The sequence below is a fragment of the Oncorhynchus tshawytscha genome, linkage group LG20 (genome assembly GCF_018296145.1).
Source record: "Oncorhynchus tshawytscha isolate Ot180627B linkage group LG20, Otsh_v2.0, whole genome shotgun sequence".
NCBI classification, from domain to species: domain Eukaryota; kingdom Metazoa; phylum Chordata; class Actinopteri; order Salmoniformes; family Salmonidae; genus Oncorhynchus; species Oncorhynchus tshawytscha.
In genome coordinates, this window is record NC_056448.1 from 748,917 (window position 1) to 768,686 (window position 19,770).

The 19,770-nt window shown below is 43.1% G+C and overlaps 1 protein-coding gene across 3 annotated transcripts in view; it reads right to left on the minus strand.

Moving 5' to 3' along the window:
- The window catches only part of col27a1a (collagen, type XXVII, alpha 1a), a 221,135-nt gene that overhangs the window by 51,800 nt on the left and 149,565 nt on the right, over positions 1–19,770 (minus strand). For all 3 annotated transcript variants that reach the window (XM_024381218.2, XM_024381219.2, XM_024381217.2), the window contains 7 exons: positions 5,844–5,897; positions 5,450–5,503; positions 5,289–5,342; positions 4,770–4,877; positions 2,320–2,373; positions 2,025–2,132; positions 606–659 (listed from right to left, as the gene is read on the minus strand). In XM_024381218.2, the coding sequence (XP_024236986.1) occupies positions 606–659; positions 2,025–2,132; positions 2,320–2,373; positions 4,770–4,877; positions 5,289–5,342; positions 5,450–5,503; positions 5,844–5,897 (486 nt within the window). The remainder of the gene's footprint in view (positions 1–605; positions 660–2,024; positions 2,133–2,319; positions 2,374–4,769; positions 4,878–5,288; positions 5,343–5,449; positions 5,504–5,843; positions 5,898–19,770) is intronic.

Sequence of the window (19,770 nt, forward strand, 5' to 3'; positions counted from 1 at the left end):
TTGAACCGCTCTCCTTGAAGTTCTTGATGATCCGATAAATGGTTGATTTATGTGCAATCTTACTGGCAGCAAAATCCTTGCCTGTGAAGCCCTTTTTGTGCAAAGCAATGATGACGGCACGTGTTTCCTTGCAGGTAACCATGATTGACAGAGGAAGAACAATGATTCCAAGCACCACCCTCCTTTTGAAGCTTCCAGTCTGTTATTCGAACTCAATCAGCATGACAGAGTGATCTCCAGCCTTGTCCTCATCTACACTCACACCTGTGTTAACGAGAGAATCACTGACATGATGTCAGCTGGTCCTTTTGTGGCAGGGCTGAAATGCAGCGGAAATGTGTTTTTTTGCAGATTCAGTTAATTTGCATGGCAAAGAGGGACTTTGAAATTAATTGCAATTCATCTGATCACTCTTCAAAACATTCTGGAGTATATGCAAATTGCCATCATACAAACTGAGGCAGCAGACTTTTTGAAAATTCATATTTGTGTCATTCTCAAAACTTTTGGTTACGACTGTATATGAAGGCCTCCCTCGTAAAAGAGACACTGGTCTCAATGGTGAGTCCCTGATTAAATAAAGGTAAATAAATATGTAGACTTACCTCGTAACCTGCTAGACCCATTTCCCCCTGTTTACCCATTCTGCCTGGGGGACCCTGTGAGAGGAAGGGAGGGAGGGTTTGGTCACACTGTAACTAAAACTGCAAATAACCACATTACCCATCTAAAGTGATTAGCCTTCAGATGTCAATGAAGGTCAAACCTAAATATGGTTTTTGCTCTGACTGCTTGACTTCTTACTGGGTTTTACCTTCTAGTTCTAACATCAGGACCCATATGCATAAAGCATCACAGAGCAGGAGTGCTGATCTAGACAAAAAAAAGACTTCCGAAAGGGTAGTGCCGTGTATTAATGGACTCCAAGGGAACATAGGGAACACAAAGACACATAAAATAATGTATTACTCTGTGTTTCATAATTTTCCTTCAATACTGGCCTATGATGATAACAGCAATTCTGATCCAACCATTAATTCATACATTGTTGTGCCCCTGGCCTGAGAGGGTTGAAGTTCAAGCTAGATGTAGAAGACTACTGTTAACTAGTTAACGTTTCCCATGAATGGAAGTTAGGCTAGCAGGCAAGCATTTTAGCCAAGTAGCCTAGGACAACAAAAACTAAATGTATGTACTGTATGACAGAGTGATAGACCGTTTTGTCAACGTGAAAGAGAGGATGCCATTGGCGTTTCTCGACAAGTAGGGTGAGTCAACATGTTTTACTACTTGCACGAACACGCACGCAACATGGTGCTGGAATAGTGGAGGCAGCTCCTGTTTTTTATGCGACTTGCAGTAACTCTGTGGTTATAAATCAATAGTTGTTTAGTGGTCTGAAAATGTCGTTAACTTGCTTAAACATTAACTTGCTTAACCATGCTGTAGGTCATGTAACTATCTGTTACATGCAATATGCATTGTGGACTTCACTGGACAGAGGTTTCTATCCGGTGTGAAAAAACAATGGTGTGGTTGAATAACTTCTGCCACTGGCTTCTCATTGTCTCGGCCTTTAGGCCTATATATCATGGTCGCAAGGCATATGAATTAACAGCAAACAATGCAATTTACAGAACACATATAGTGTAGGTTGTAATATGGCTGGCTTTAGTGGGGCTTGGCTTGATTTTGCCCACGCATCCCTACTGCCGAAGGGATTCTTCATTTGTCCCCATAGAAGAACCCTTTTAGGTTCCATGTATAACCTTCTGTGGAAAAGGTCCTGCATGGAACCCAAAATGGTTCCTCAAAGGGTTCTCCTATGGGGACAGCTGAAGAACTCTTTTAGGTTCCTTTGTTTCTAAAGGTGAGGGATCAGGTGCCCCCTGCCCATGTAATTTTATACATTATGATTTAAAAGGAAAAACTGATCCTAGATCAGCACTCCTCCTCTGAAACGGTTTATGAATACAGGCCCAGAAAATGATCTCACTGTCTGCAATACTACAGGTCCACATTACCACAGGTCCAATGGTTCCTCTTGAGCCCTTCGGTCCCACAAACCCTTTTGGCCCAGTCTTTCCGATTCGTCCCGTCTCCCCAAGATGACCCATATGGCCTTTGGCTCCCTACAACATACACATATAATTGGTATGATATTATGAAACATTATACAGTAAAATTACTTGATATACAAGTACTGTAAACAAAGATACATCTATAAAGGTATAATAGGTATCGCAGGGTTCTGGACCATGTTTTGATCTAGCAATGGAAAATAATAAGTGAAATCAAATCTGTGGTTGATAAGAATACCTTTCTTCCTGGTTTGCCTCTTTCACCAATCTTGCCGGATTTACCCTCTTGTCCCTGGAGTGGAGATATGAGACAGACTGAGAAATAGACATTTCAGCTGAATAGCTACATATGACAAGATTTAACAGAGATAGACAATGGTGTTGTGAAATATTTCTAGGTGAGGGAGCGCAAAATAATGTAACCCGTGAATGATAATTATTCATGTATGTCACCCCTACTCCCGCTCCTCCCCTCCTGCGCTTGACGTAGCCGGTTTACTAACCACCGGTCCTGGGAACCATCATTATGCATACCTGGCATTCATCAATACGCGCACCTCTTTCATTACTTCCCTTTATCTGGCACTCCCTTAGGTTTTTTCTCCATGATACTTGTTATATTAAAAACGTTCCACCTTCACCTGCTTCTCGATTCCCAGCATTACAACGTTCTACCAGTAAAATGTCCAAACTGCATCTGCATGCCAATGATTTGATTGATCTCAATCAGTTTCATGGTAATATGCATTTAGATCTTCTTGAATTACTGTTTCATAAACGGATTAGAGCAAATGGGGTTAACAAACTGTCAGCCTTGTATTTTGTTTTAATTAAAGCACATATCCTGCCCACTCTTTTTTTACAATTCAACTTGTACTATTTACTCCACTCGGGGCCTCCCAAGTGGAGTAAATACAAATACATATAGCTTAATATCATTGCACTGTTTGCGAGGAGAGCTGTAAGGTCCTGGGTGTCGTAAGAGTGAAATCAGGCGCAGGAAAGCAGAGTTCAATAAAGTGCTTTTTTTAATGCACACACGGTGAACTACGGTCACCCCACTTACGTGTGCTCAAACCAAATTCCCCAGACACAGGGAAACGAAAACAGTCTAGCACTAAATACACAAACATGTACATCTAATGCAAACACCAGGGTTACAATAATCAATCCCGCACAAAGAACCAGGCGGGCCGGCTGACTAATAAAGCCTCATTAATTATAACCAACTCAAAACAGGTGTACTCAATAAACACATAAGGAGGGGGAGAAAATAATCAGTGGCAGCTAGTAGGCCGGCAACGACGACCGCCGAGCGCCACCCGAACGGGAAGGGGAGTGTCCTTCGGTCGGAGTCGTGACAAGAGCTTTAGTTGCGAGTAGCTATTTCATTGTATTGTGTAGCTTACACTACGCTGTATCATAAATAAACTATGATTTGATTAGCTTGAACACGATTACAATATGCTATTATAAAATAAAACAGAGGGGTGAACTATCAATTCATATAATTTATTTGCATAGATTAAACAAACATCAAATCAATTGACCAAATATTGAACATAAATCATTACTACTTAGAATTGCAGGAAATTTGTTTTGAAACAGCCACCAAATGTAACTTTTGGTGTGGTGTATTCATGCATCGTAATAAACTATAACCTTAATGTATTATTAAGCTACAACAGTTCCTGCGTCTCAGCCAATATAGGCTAAATACTCCCAGAGAGGGTCAGGCTCCTTGGGTTTTGCTGTGGCTAAACTGGTTTGGGTTTCCTTAACAGAATAGTTTCACCGTAACCAAGTGGTCACATTGTTCTGGGTTCCACTGTGGAAGAGGGGGTTCGTGGAGTTTTATGAACATCAATGCAGACGCACGGTGAATTTCGATCTTAGATCTTGTTGGTGTGATGAGGTTCATGTGGCTAAACCCCCTCTCACATGCTGCCGAGATACAGTGAACAGTACTTGACCTGAAATAGGTTCCGGTACTCATTTTGGGTGCCAGTACAGTTTATTTTTAGCTGCAGGGGCTCCACGATACTTTTGAGCTAGTAAGAGTCAAGTCAAGAACTGGAGATGTGTACAGTTAAGCAGTGGTCTCAGCTTGCGTGTCCCCCACTGTGAACAAATTCCCTAAAGCCATTGATAGTGGAGGCGCACGGGAGAGAGAAGCGTTGGCACCGGATGCGAATGTCTTTTTCCCTTGAATCTCGGAATGAGAGGCTCTGACCAGCTCTCTGTAATCGGACTGCGCTGCAGTCTGGTCCACTGCGGTCGTGCCTTTAAAGCTTGTGAACAAGCTCATGTTGTTTATAAGGCTAGACAGGAACTGCTGGTGTTTATTTTTCAACGTTCTCATTGGCCAAAGCGGTCAAGTCTCTGACGGCCTCCGCAGTGCACACACGCAGCTTATTCATCATTCTCACCACCGCCAGAGGCTGCTATACAGGCTTCTAGGCTGCTATACATAGGCTATTTATTTGGGTTATCGTTCTATCGTTTTTCATGGAATTTGTGGTAATTAAATCAAATGTATTTATTACAACTACAACCCAGTCACAGTTAGTGTAGTGTGTCGGGTCAACATATTGTAGCCATATAACGCTTTTATTTACCAAGCAATTGAGAACAATAATCAACCTGGTTGAGTGTGTGTGGGGGTGTTTGGTTATGTTTGTCACTCACTGTGATGCCTATGAGTCCAGGATTCCCAGGTTGGCCCTCCTTTCCCTTCATTCCGGTTTCACCCTTCTCTCCTTTGTCGCCCTCGTGCCCCATGTCACCCTTTTCACCCTAATAAAACAGAACAGCATGGGCTCAACTGGGGAGCTCAATACAACAACAAAAAACGGAATGACCTGCAAAGAGAGCTGGTGAAACCAGCAGGCATAATGTGGCATGGAATGTCATAATGATGTCATATTTCTGGGTGTAAACAGTTTCTCTGGTTGTAGAGTCATCAGATAAAGAGGTGTTTCTGCTTGATAATATACTGTATATATTTTTTTATCTGTTCAGATATGTTTTTGCCTGGTTGTTTCAAAACACCATAAACAACCTGACCATTACCTCACAAAAGACAGCAGAATAATGACAGCAACAAAGTTCATAAAAATAAATTGTTCACTACTTTTGACCAGGGCTCATAGCGAATAGGGTGCCATTTGGACGCACACAATGACTCAGATTTGTCTCAGTCCATACCTTTGTTCCATCAGGACCAGCAGCACCGGCCTCTCCCTCAAGCCCTGGCTCTCCCTACACACAGAGCACAAGCAGTGAATGAGATTGACATTTGATGGTTAACAAAACACAAAACGATCAGGAGAAATTAATTTTAAGAAGAGAATGACAGAAAAACTGACCCGTTGTCCCATTAGTCCCTGCTCTCCGATGTTACCAATGGCTCCGAGTGCTCCCTGATACACACACACACAATCTTGAGGGCAGGGTTTCCTTAATGTTACAGATATGTTTCTGCCTGTGTGTGTGTGTGTGTGTGTGTGTGTGTGTGTGTGTGTGTGTGTGTGTGTGTGTGTGTGTGTGAGCTGTAAGCCTACATACAGTAACTGTGCTGTTATTCACTAATTTGTAATTTACACAGACTCATCACAGAAACATCATTGCATTCACTAGGTATGTAAGTGTGTGTAGGAAGTGAGAGACTGACTTATTATAATGGACAGACAACCATGTTACAGTGTTAGAATGAGGACAGAGGGTGATAAGAGTAGGATGTGGTGAGTACTCGTGACTGACCTTCTCCCCTGGCTCGCCAGGCAGTCCTGGATCACTCATTTTGCCTAGAGGACCCTAAGAGAGACAAAAAGAGTAAAGGAGAAGTAATCGAAAGCTCGCTGGTTCAAATACCCAAGGCGACAAGCTGAAAAATCAGTTTACGTACGCTTGAGCAAGGCATTTATCCCTAATTGGCTCCAAGGACGCCGTACTACTATTTCTGACCCTGCAAAACAACACATTTCACTGCACCTATCTCTTTGCTACCGCCAAGTCTGGAACCAAAAGGCTGCTGAACAGATTCTACCCCCAAGCCATAACACTGCTGAACAGATAATCAAATGGCTATCTGGACTATTTGCATTGACCCTCTTTTTTTCGTAGCACTGACTCTCTTGCACATCCTTGGAGAGCTCTTTGGTCTTGGCCATGGTGGAGAGTTTGGAATCTGATTGATTGCTTCTGTGGACTGGTGTCTTTTATACAGGTCACAAACTGAGATTAGGAGCACTCCCTTTAAGAGTGTGCTCCTAATCTCAGCTCGTTACCTGTATAAAAGACACCTGGGAGCCAGAAAACTTTCTGGTTGAGAGGGAGTCAAATACTTATTTCCCTCATTAAAATGCAAATCAGGGGGGAATTGGAGGGACGCCATGTGAGACTGACGTGTTTTCCGTTTGGTCCTGTGGTATTCTTAAAGTTTACGTGAATTTTGCAGCAGAACCGTATTTATTTTCAAATACTAGTTTGGTGATCCCTTTCCGTAAAAACCAAGACTACTTTGCTTCCGAAAGTCAGCATGTCGACGAAACATAAGGCCAAAAGCATGACTTTGAGAAAACCCGGCCTACAAGACCCACTCTCATCACCGCACTCTCCTGAGTCTGAGGACCCGGGGACTCACACTTTACCCGGGGGTGCGGCCTGGCCTGGCGGCGCTGAAATGAACATTCTCGAAGCCATCAAACTACTATGCTCTGAGATAATTGAAATGAAAACCGAGGTGGTTGCTACGATTGAGGCCTGAATACAGGAGGTTTCTGATACTTTAAAAGCAGATTTAACCATCCTGCGGAACGAGACGGTGCCAGCAATCACATCAGTCAAAGCAACAACGGCGTCACACACTACAACGATTGCAGCACTGGAGACCTCCGCTACCAATGTCTCCGACTTAACTACATCCCTGGAGGCTAAAGTGAAACGCCTAGCTGCGGATTTGAAAAAGGTGAAGGAGAGCTGTGTGAGTTTAGAGGGATTCTCTCGCCGCAATAACCTGAGACTTGTATCGGTCCCAGAGTCAGCGGAAATGCCTCGCGCCACGGATTTAGTTTCAGGGCTGCTGAAGGATGTTCTTGCCTTAGATGAAAAGCCCCTGATTGATCGTGCCCACCGGTCGCTGTGCCCAAAGCCCCGGGATGGGGAGAGGCCCCGTGACATAATTCTTCGAGTGCATTTTGTTCATGAGAAGATGGAGATTCTCTGACGAGCCCGCAATACCACTCTGAGCTTTCACGGACAGAGCTTCTCCATCTACCAGGACTACTCCCCCACTGTTTCCAGGCAGCGCGCAGCTTTCAGACAGGCCAAACGACTACTATGGGACCATGACGTATGGACTGCGATTCCCGGCCCGTTCATGACGGTAAAGACTACACATTTGAGTCTCCGGATGAGGCTATGGCTCACATTCAACGTCACATTAGGAAGTCTTGAACTTGCTTATAGTTCAGCAACTGTTGCGTGCGAACTGTGGATAGTAAGTAACCCACTTGTGGTACAATTATGTTTAGTTATAACAGGCTAGTCTTGTATAGTTGGCGAACCCATTCAGGCTTATTTGATGTGATCTAATGTTTTGATCATCTAGTGTGCTTGCCTTACAAGCATTCACTCATTTTAATTTCATTGTATTAAGGTTTTAACTCCTGTGTTTCTAGGCTCTCATATTCACCTACTCAGTTTGTTTACACAGTGTCTCAAAATATTTTTGGTTATTTGTTTACTGCATCCGTTTGCATTGACCCAGTAAACAGTAAATGCTTCCCGAGGCTACACGTTTTTTTGGGGTCTCACTTCAATTTTTGAGCGTCATTTATGCCCAGCAAACGTTCAACGTTGCGCACACGTAGTTTTTTGGTATTGGTTGTAAGCTGTCTCAGCGTCAACTAGACAACTATTATTATTATTATTATTATTGATTGTCTTATTACGATTTCCTTACTTACTTTCTATTTCAATGCCTGTTATAAGACTGGGAATATAATTATACACATCTACAAGTGGTGCTTTTGTAATTTCGTTTACACAAGGGATTCACTTAAAAAAAAAAATCTCTCTCTTTTTGCTGTTTGATCCACTAACAAAACGCGACTTTAAAGAGCGGGACTGTGGGTTTAGGTTTAAGGCCGCACTCTCACAGACATACTGTGCGAAGAGAACATGTTCTATTTAGGCTTGTACCTCGTTTGGGGAGGTATTGTCTGGGATGGGAGGAGGGGGGGTTGAATTGTTCAGTTCTAATGTTGTCATTCTGTCTTTTTAGTTTATGTTTCTGTACTTTTTCCAAACATCTACCACCGTACATTATTACTCTATTCTGGGGTTTTTGGGCGCTCATTGCGTTTCCATTCTATGCTCTAATGACAGGGTTGAATAACGGGAATGCCCAGAGGGGCCGGAATAATGCGATCAAGTACATTTCATGGAACATCAAAAGGGCTAATAATCCGGTGAAGCGTAAAAGGGTGTTGACACACTTAAAGGGTTTGAATGCAAAATGTTGCATTTCTACAAGAGACTCACTTGTGGACTGGTGAGCATTTTAGGATGCGTAAGGACTGGGTTGGTCAAGTGTTCCACTCTAACTTTCATAGTAAATCACGAGGTGCTGCTATTTTGGTTGATAAAGCTACTCCCTTTTAGCTTCTGAGGTTATTGCTGATCCTAAGGGACGATACGTCATAGTAACCGGTATTTTCTACCCCTCTTGTTTTGGCTAGTGTTTATGCTCCCAATTAGGATGACACAAGTTTAATTTCTTCCTTTTTATCTGCTATACCCAATTTAGATTCTCATTTGTTGATTTTAGGGGGATTTCAACTGTAACATGTCCCCAGTTCTTGACAAGTCCTCACGAACAACTACAGGCCCATCTAAATGTGCCCTACTTATTCAATCCTTTCTTCAGAAATATGCTATGTTTGAGGCCTGGTGTTTCCTACATCCTACAGATAGACAGCATTCCTTTTATTCTCATCTTCATCAAACATACTCCCGGATTGATTACTTCTTTTTGGACAAAAAACTTCTGCCTAACCTTCGGCAGTGTACTTACGAGAGTATTGTTATTTCTGACCATTCACCATTCACTACCGCCCTGTAGCACTCACTTCCGTCATCATGAAGTGCTTTGAGAGACTAGTCAAGGACCATATCACCTCCACCCTACCTGACACCCTAGACCCCTAGACCCACTCCAATTTGCTTACCGCCCAAATAGGTCCACAGACGATGCAATCTCAACCACACTGCACACTGCCCTAACCCATCTGGACAAGAGGAATACCTATGTGAGAATGCTGTTCATCGACTACAGCTCAGCATTTAACACCATAGTACCCTCCAAACTCATCACCAAGCTCGAGAACCTGGGTCTCGACCCCGCCCTGTGCAACTGGGTACTGGACTTCCTGACGGGCCGCTTCCAGGTGGTGAGGGTAGGTAACAACATCTCCACCCCACTGATCCTCAACACTGGGACCCCACAAGGGTGCCCTCTCCTGTACTCCCTGTTCACCCACGACTGCGTGGCCACGCACGCCTCCAACTCAATCATCAAGTTTGCGGATGACACTACAGTGGTAGGCTTGATTACCAACAACGACGAGACGGCCTACAGGGAGGAGGTGAGGGCCCTCGGAGTGTGGTGTCAGGAAAATAACCTCACACTCAATGTCAACAAAACTAAGGAGATGATTGTGGACTTCAGGAAACAGCAGAGGGAACACCCCCCTATCCACATCGATGGGACAGTAGAGGGTAGTAAGTTTTAAGTTCCTCGGCGTACACATCACAGACAAACTGAATTGGTCCACCCACACAGACAGCATCGTGAAGAAGGTGCAGCAGCGCCTCTTCAACCTCAGGAGGCTGAAGAAATTCGGCTTGTCACCAAAAGCCCTCACAAACTTCTACAGATGCATAATCGAGAGCATCCTGTCGGGCTGTATCACCGCCTGGTACGGCAACTGCTCCGCCCACAACCGTAAGGCTCTCCAGAGGGTAGTGAAGTCTGCACAACGCATCACCGGGGGCAAACTACCTGCCCTCCAGGACACCTACACCACCCGATGTCACAGGAAGGCCATAAAGATCAACAAGGACAACAACCACCCGAGCCACTGCCTGTTCACCCCGCTATCATCCAGAAGGCGAGGTCAGTACAGGTGCATCAAAGCTGGGACAGAGAGACTGAAAAACAGCTTCTATCTCAAGGCCATCAGACTGTTAAACAGCCACCACTAACATTGAGTGGCTGCTGCCAACACACTGACTCAACTCCAGCCACATTAATAATGGGAATTGATGTAAAATATATCACTAGCCACTTTAAACAATGCTACTTAATATAATGTTTACATACCCTACATTACTCATCTCATATGTATATACTGTACTCGATACCATCTACTGCATCTTGCCTATGCCGCTCTGTACCATCACTCATTCATATATCTTTATGTACATGTTCTTTATCCCTTTACACTTGTGTGTATGAGGTAGTAGTTTTGGAATTGTTAGTTAGATTACTCGTTGGTTATTACTGTAATGTCGGAACTAGAAGCACAAGCATTTCGCTACACTCGCATTAACATCTGCTAACCATGTGTATGTGACAAACAAATTTGATTAGATTTTGATTTGATTTAGTGCTTGAACTAGAGTTTCCCCAGAGACCTCCTATGTGTTATCAATGGCGCCTCAACCCCATTTTACTCTCAGATAAGGAGTTTGTCAATTTCATTTCTTCTGAAATCACCTTATTCCTAGAAACTAATTCAACACCAGGTATGTCCTAATCTACCATATGGGAGTGTCTCAAAGCAAACCTACGTGGCCAAATTATTTCTTATACAGCCAACCAAAACAGAGTTCGCTCTCAGCGACTTCAGGACCTGAGCGGGTCCATAGCCACATTGGATGAGAAGTATGCTTCGGATCCTTCCTCTGATCTGCATAAAGAGCGCCAACTACTCCAATCTGAATTTGATGAGCTTTCTACCAGGCAAGCTGAACAGTTACTCTTGTGAGCTTGATACAAAGTGTATGAACAAGGCGACAAGACCAGTAAACTCTTAATTAAAAAAATCTGTAAATCTCACGTTTAATTCCACAGATAAGGACCCCGTCTGGTGCCACCACAGTTATACATAAAGAGATCAATGATCAATTCAAACAATTTTACTGAATCCCCTCAAGACCCTTTGCTGATTGACTCCTTCTTTAATGGCTTGAATATGCCTTCAATTGATACAGACTCCCATGACTGTCTAGAATAAGAATTTACACCTGAGGAGATTGCAACAGCAGTGTCCGCAATGAAAAGTGGTAAATCACCGCTACATATTCTTATTCATCCCTTTACATTTGTGTGTATTTGTGAGTATGAGGTAGTTGTGAATTTGTTAGATTACTTGTTAGATTTTACTGCATAGTCAGAACTAGAAGCACAAGCATTTCACTACACTCACATTAACATCTGATAACCATGTGTATGTGACCAATAAAGTTTGATTTGACCTCAATACCTCAACTACCTCGTACCCCTGCACATTGACTCAGTACCGGGACTCCTTGTATATAGCCTCGTTATTGTTATTTTATTGTGTTACTTTTTAGATTTTATTTGTCACATGCAATAGTTGTAAACTTTACTGTGAAATGCTAACTAAAATGTTTTAACCCTGCATTGTTGGGATTATTTTCTTAACTCTATTTTCTTACAGCTGCATTGTTGGTTAAGGGCTGGTAAGTAAGCATTTCATGGTAAAGTCTACAACTGTTGTATTCGGCACATGTGACATATAAAATGTGATTTGATCCAGTGTATGTAACAAAAAATATTATATATAGCCCCCAGAATTATCAGACTTAGTCTCCAGGTACCTATCCAATTATGTTTACTTTCTTTCTCTGCACACCTTAATACTGAGTTGCATCCCCACTCCCCTTTGCCCTCAGAACAGCTTCAATTCATCGGGACGGACTCTACAAGGTGTCGAAAGTGTTCCGCAGGAATGCTGACCCATGTTGACTCCAATGCTTCCCACAATTGTGTCAAGTTGGCTGGATGTCCTTTGAGTGGTGAACCACTCATGATACACACGGGAAACTGTTGAGCGTGAAAAACCCAATGGCATTGCAGTTCTTGACACATCCGGCACCTACTACCATGCCCCGTTCAAAGGCACTTCAATCTTTTGTCTTGCCCATTCACCCTCTGAATGGCACACATACACAATCCATGTCTCAATTGTCTCAAGGCTTATAAATCCTTCTTAAACCTGGCTCCTCCCATTCATCTACACTGATTAAAGTGAATTTAACAAGTGACATGAATAAGGGTACTGGTGTTCCCTGTATATAACCATGTGATTTTTAATTGTTATTGTTATTCACTGTGTATTTATTCCTCGTGTCACAATTTATGTCACTAACTCTGCATTGTTGGAAAAGGACCCATAAGTAAGCATTTCACTGTTAGTCTACACCTGTTGTCTACGAAGCATGTGACAAATAAAATTGGATTTGATTTGTTTAAAAAAATAATGTCAAGGCTTCCCTAGTGGGGCCGTGACCGGGAGTCCCATAGGGCGGTGCTCAGTTGTCGTCCGGGTTAGGTGAGTGTTTGGCCGGGGGGGCTTTACATCACGCTCTAGTGACTCCCTGTGGCAGGCCGTGCCCCTGCAGGCTGACTTCGGTCATCAGTTGAACAGTGTTTCCTCCGACACATTGGTGCAGCTGGCTTCTGGGTTAAGCAATGTGTGTAAAGACGCACAGTTTGGTGGGTCATGTTTTGGGGGACGCATTATTGGACCATCGCCTCTTCAGAGCCCATTGGGAAGTTGCAGCGATGAGACAAGATTGTAATCACAAAATCACAAGATTGTAATTACCCAAAAAATGATGTCAAAAGCTGGCTAATGAGTGAACAGTAGAACCATTTTTCATTTCTGTATCTCTGTAATGTGTCATACCACAATGGAAATAGGTCTCTGACTTTAATTATCAAATCCAGGTCACGTTTTTTTATGGACAGTGCCTTCGGTAAGTATTTAGACCCCTTCACATTTTGTTACGTTACAGCCTTATTCTAAAACATTTTAAATAAAACAATTTCCTCAAATCTACACACATTACAGCATAATGACAAAGTGAAAACAAGTTTAGATATTTTTGTAAATGTATTATAACCAAAAAAACAGAATAACTTATTTACAAGTATTCAGACCCTTTGCTATGAGACTCGAAGTTGAGCTCCGAGACAGGATTGTGTCGAGACACAGATCTGGGGAAGGGTACCAAAACATTTCTGCAGCATTGAAGGTCCCCAAGAACACAGTGGCCTCCATCATTCCTAAATGGAAGAAATTTGGAACCACCAAGACTCTGACTAGAGCTGGCCACCCGGCCAAACTGAGCAATCGGTGGAGAAGGACCTTTGTCAGGGAGGTGACCAAGAACCTGATGGTCACTCTGACAGAGCTCTAGAGTTCCTCTGTGGAGATGGAAGAACCTTCCAGAAGGACAACCATCTCTGCAGCACTCCACCGATTAGGCCTTTAAGGTACAGTGGCCAGACTGAAGCCACTACTCAGTAAAAGGCACATGACAGCCCGCTTGGAATTTGCCAAAAGGAACCTAAAAGACTCTCAGACTATGAGAAAAAAGATATTGTGGTCTGATGAAACCAATATTGGCCCGAATGCCAAGCGCCACGTCTGGAGGAAACATGGCACCATCCCTACGGTGAAGCATGGTGGAAACATCATGCTGTGGGGATGTTTTTCAGCAGCAGGGACTGGAAAACTATTCAGACTCGAGGAAAAGATGAACAGAGCAAAGAACAGATGAAAACCTGTTATACAGTGCTCAGGACTTCATACTGGGGAGAGGATTTACCTTCCAACAGGACAACGACCCTAAGCACACAGCCAAGACAAGGCAGGAGTGGCTTCGGGACAAGTCTCTAAATGTCATTGAATGGCCTAGCCTGAGCGCAGGTGATGTCATTCGGAAACATAATGTTAACTTGCACTGCTATGCGGACGACACACAGCTATACATTTTGACGAAACATGGTGAAGACCCAAAATTGACCTACCTGGAAGCCTGTGTTTCAGACATAAGGAAGTGGATGGCGGCAAATGTTCTACTTTTAAACTCGGACAAAAACAGAGATGCTAGTTCTAGGTCCCAAGAAACAAAGATATCTTCATTGAATATGACAATTCATCTTGATGGTTGTACAGTCGTTCCAAATAAAACTGTGAAGGACCTCGGCGTTACTCTGGACCCTGATCTCTCTTTTGACCAACATATCAAGACTGTTACAAGGACAGCTTTTTTCCATCTACGTAACATTGCAAAAATCTGAAACTTTCCGTCCAAAAATGATGCAGAAAAATTTATCCATGCTTTTGTTACTTCTAGGTTAGACTACTGCAATGCTCTACTTTCCGGCTACCCGGATAAAGAATTAAATAAACTTCAGTTAGTGCTAAACACAGCTGCTAGAATCTTTACTAGAAGCAAAAAAAGTGATCATATTACTCCAGTGCTAGCCTCTCTACACTGGCTTCCTGTTAAGGCAAGGGCTGATTTCAAGGTTTTACTTTTAACCTACAAAGCATTACATGGGCTTGCTCCTACCTATCTTTCCGATTTGATCCTGCAGTACATACCTACACATACGCTACGGTCACAAGACGCAGGCCTCCTTATTGTCCCTAGAATTTCTAAGCAAACAGCAGGAGGAAGGGCTTTCTCCTATAGAGCTAAATTTTTATGCAATGGTCTGCCTATCTTTATTGAAGACTCATCTCTTCAGTAGGTCCTATGATTGAGTGTAGTCTGGCCCAGGAGTGTGAAGGTGAATGGAAAGGCACTGTACTTTGTAACATCAGCTGATGTTGATGTAAGAAGGGCTTTATAAATACATTTGATTTATTGACTTGAATCCGATCGAACATCTCTGGAAAGACCTGAAAATAGCTGTGCAGCAACGCTCCCCATCCAACCTGACAGAGCTTGAGAGGATCTGCAGAGAATAATGGGAGAAACTCGCCAAATACAGGTGTGCCAAGCTTGTAGCATCACACCCAAGAAGACTCGTGCCTGTAATCTCATCCAAAGGTGCAACAAAAAAGTATTGACATGCTCTGAATATAAAAGGTGTAGACATTTACAAGCCCTTAACCAACAATGCAGTAAACAAAATACTTTAAATTAGTAAGAAATATAATAACAAATTACTACAGAGCAGCAGTAAGATAACAATAGCGAGGCTACAGTGGCTTGCGACAGTATTCACCCCCCTTGCCATTTCTCTTATTATGTTGGCTTACAACCTAGAATTAAAAATGGATTTTTGGGGAGTTTGTATCATTTGATTTACACAACATGCCTTCCACTTTGAAGATGCAAAATATTTTCTCTTGTGAAACAAACAAGAAATAAGACCAAAAAAACAGAAAACTTGAGCGTGCATAACCATTCACCCCCAATCTTTACGTCATACCACAGATTCTCAATTGGATTGAGGTCTGGGCTTTGACTAGGCCATTCCAAGACATTTTGTATGTTTCCCCTTAAACAACTCGAGCGTTGCTTTAGCAGTATGCTTAGGGTCATTGTCCTGCTGAAAGGTGAACCTCCGCCCCAGTCTCAAATCTCTGGAAGACTGAAACAGGTTTCCCTCAAGAATTTAGTCTCATCTGACCAGGGTACCTTCTGCCATATGTTTGGGGAGTCTTCCACGTGCCTTTTGGCGAACACTAAACGTGTTCGCTTATTTTTTTCTTCAAGCAATGTCTTTTTTCTGGCCACTCTTCCATAAAGCCCAGCTCTGTGGAGTGTATGGCTTAAAGTGATCCTATGGACAGATACTCAAATCTCCGCTGTGGAGCTTTGCAGCTACTTCAGGGTTATCTTTCATCTCTTGCCTGGTCCATGAGTTTTGGTGGGCGGCCGACTGTTGGCAGGTTTGTTGTGGTGCCATATTCTTTCCATTTCTAATAATGGGTGCTCCGTGGGATGTTCAAAGATTCTGATATTTTTTTGGTGCACCCTGCTTAGTGGTGTTGCAGACTCTGGGGCCTTTCAGAACAGGTGTATACTGAGATCATGTGACATATCATGTCAAACTTAAATAAAGTCCACCTGTGTGCAATCAAACTAATTATGTGACATCTGAAGGCAATTGGTTGCACCAGATCGTATTTAGCGGCTTCATAACAAATGGGGTGAATACACCACTTTTCCATTTTTTTGCTTTTTTTTTTTAAAAACAAGCAATTTTTTCTATTTCACTTCACCAATTTGGACTATTTTGTGTATGTCCATTACATGAAATCCAAATTAAAATCAATTTAAATTATAGGTTGAATAATTTTGCAAGGCACTGTATATACAGGGGGTACCGGTACAGAGAAATATCAGTGTGCATGTAGGTAGAGTTATTAAAGTGACTATGCATAGATGACAACAGAGAGTAGCAGCAGTGTAGAAGAGGGGGGGTGGGGGCAATGCAAATAGTCTTGGTAGCCATTTAATTAGTGTTCAGGTGTCTTATGGCTTGGGGGTAGAAGCCATAATTCTTGTTCAGGAGTCTTATGGCTTGAGGGTAGAAGCTGTTTAGAAGCCTCTTGGACCTAGACTTGGCGCTCCGGTACCGCTTGCTGTGCGGTAACAGAGAGAACAGTCTATGACTAGGGTGGCTGGAGTCTTTGACAATTTTTAGGGCATTCCTCTGACACCTCCTGGTATAGAGGTCCTGCATGGCAGGAAGCTTGGCCCCGGTGATGTACTGGGCCATACGCACTCCTCCCTGTTGTGCCTTACGGTCGGAGGCCGAGCAGATGCCATAACAGGCAGTGATGCAACCAGTCAGGATGCTCTCAATGATGCAGCTGTAGAGGATCTGAGGACCCATGACAAATCTTTTCAGTCTCCTGAGGGGGAATAGGTTTTGTCGTGCCCTCTTCATGACTGTCTTGGTGTGCTTGGACCATGTTAGTTTGTTGGTGATGTGAACGTCAAGAAAATTGAAGCTCTCAACCTGCTACAGCCCCATCGATGAGAATGGGAGTGTGCTCGGTTCTCCTTTTCCTATATTCCACAATCATCTCCTTTGTCTTGATCACGTTGAGGGAGAGGTTGTTGTCCTTGTACCACATGGTCAGGTCTCTGACCTCCTTCGTATAGGTTGTGGCGCCGTTGTCGGTGATCAGGCTCACCACTGTTGTGTCATTGGCAAACTTAATGATGGTGTTGGAGTCGTGCCTGGCCGTGCAGTCATGAGTGAAAAGGGATTCCCGGAGGGGACTGAGCATGCACTCCTGAGGGGCCCTCGTGTTGAGGATCAGTGTATTGTTTACCTACCCTTACCACCTGGGGGGTGGCCCGTCAGGAAGTCCAGGATCCAGTGGCAGAAGGAGGTGTTTAGTCCCAGGGTCCTTAGCTTAGTGATGAACTTTGAGGGCACTATGATGTTGAACGCTGAGCTGTAGTCAATGAATAGCAGTCTTAATTTTGTCCAGGTGTGAAAGGGCAGTGTGGAGTGCAATAGAGATTGTATCATCTGTAGCTCTGTTGGGGCGGTATGCAAATTGAAGTGGGTCTAGGGTTTCTGGGATAATGGTGTTAATGTGGGCCATTACCAGCCTTTCAAAGCATTTCATGGCTACAGACGTGAGTGCCAAGGGTCGGTAGTCATTTAGGCAGGTTATCTTAGTGTTCTTGGGTAGAGAAACTATGGTGGTCTGCTTGAAACATGGGACTATGGTGGTCTTACAGACTCAGACAGGGAGAGGTTGAAATTGTCAGTGAAGACACTTGCCAGTTTTTTAGTGCATGCTCCGAGTACACGTCCTGGTAATCCGTCTGGCCCTGCGACCTTGTGAATGTTGACCTGTTTAAAAGGTCTACTCATACCAGCTGTGGAGAGCGTGATTACACAGTCGTCCTTAACAGCTGATGCTCTCATGCATGTTTCAGTTTTCCTTTCCTCGAAGCGAGCACAGAAGTTATTTAGCTTGTCACTGGGCAGCTCTCAGCTGTCTGTAATAGTTTGCAAGCCATGCCACATCCATCAAGCGTCAGAGCTGATTACTTATGTAAATGTGATATTTCAGTCACTTTATATAAACATATAAACAAACATTTCTAAAAAAACAGTTTTTGCTTTGTCATTATGGGGTATTGTGTGTAGATTGACGAGGAAAAATAAAAGAATAAGGCTGTACAAATTATGGAAAATGTCAAGGGGTCTGAACATTTTCCGAATGCACTTTATATACACTGTGTATTATTACACTACCGTTCAGAAGTTCGGTATCACTTAGAAATGCCCTTGTTTTCCATGAAAACATACATGAAATTAGTAGCAAAGTGAATAGGAAATATAAAGATGTTGACATTATAAATAATGATTTTTAATTGAAATAATAATTGTCCTTCAAACTTTGCTTTCGTCAAAGAATCCTCCATTTGCAGCAATTACAGCCTTGCAGACCTTTGGCATTGTAGTTGTCAATTTGTTGAGGTAATCTGAAGAGATTTCACCCCATGATTCCTGAAGCACCTCCCACAAGGTTGATTGGCTTGATGGGCACTTCTTATGTACCATAGGGACAAGCTGCTCCAGCAACAGCTCAATAGGGTTGAGATCCGATGACTGTGCTGGCCACTCCACTATAGACAGAATACCAGCTGACTGCTTCTTCCCTAAATAGTTATTGCATAGTTTGGAGCTGTGCTTTGTCCTGTTGTAGGAGTAAATTGGCTCTAATTAAGCGCCGTCCACAGGGAATGGCCTTCCTTCTTCAAAACTTTACCACCACCAAAGCATCCCCAGACCTTCACATTGCCTCCACCATGCTTGACAGATGGCGTCAAGCACTCCTCCAGCATCTTTTCATTTTTCTGCGTCTCACGAATGTTCTTCTTTGTGATCCGAACACCTCAAACTTAGATGCGTCTCTCCAAAACACTTTTTTCCAATCTTTCTCTGTCCAGTGTCTGTGTTCTTTTGCCCATCTTAATCTTTTATTTTTATTGGCCAGTCTGAGATATGGCTTTTTCTTTGCAACTCTGCCAAGAAGGCCAGCATCCCTGAGTCGCCTCTTCACTGTTGTCGTTGAGACTGGTGTTTTGCGGGTACTATTTAATGAAGCTGCCAGTTGAGGAATTGTGAGGGGTCTGTTTCTCAAACTAGACAGTTTAATGTACTTGTCCTCTTGCTCAGTTGTGCACCGGGGCCTCCTACTCCTCTTTCAATTCTGGTTAGAGCCAGTTTGCGCTGTTCTGGGAAGGGAGTAGTACACAGCGTTGTACAAGATCTTCCGTTTCTTGGCAATTTCTTGCATGGAATAGCCTTCAATTCTCAGAACAAGAATAGACTGCTGAGTTGCAGAAGAAAGTTCTTTATTTCTGGCCATTTTGAGCCTGTTATCCCACAAATGCTGATGCTCCAGATACTCAACTAGTCTAAAGAAGGCCAGTTTTATTGCTCTTTAATCAGGACAACAGTTTTCAGCTGTGCTAACATAATTGTAAAAGGGTTTTCTAATGATAAATTTACCTTTTAAAATTATAAACTTGAATTAGCTAACACAACATGCCATTGGAACACAGGAGTGATGGTTGCTGATAATGGGCCTATGTA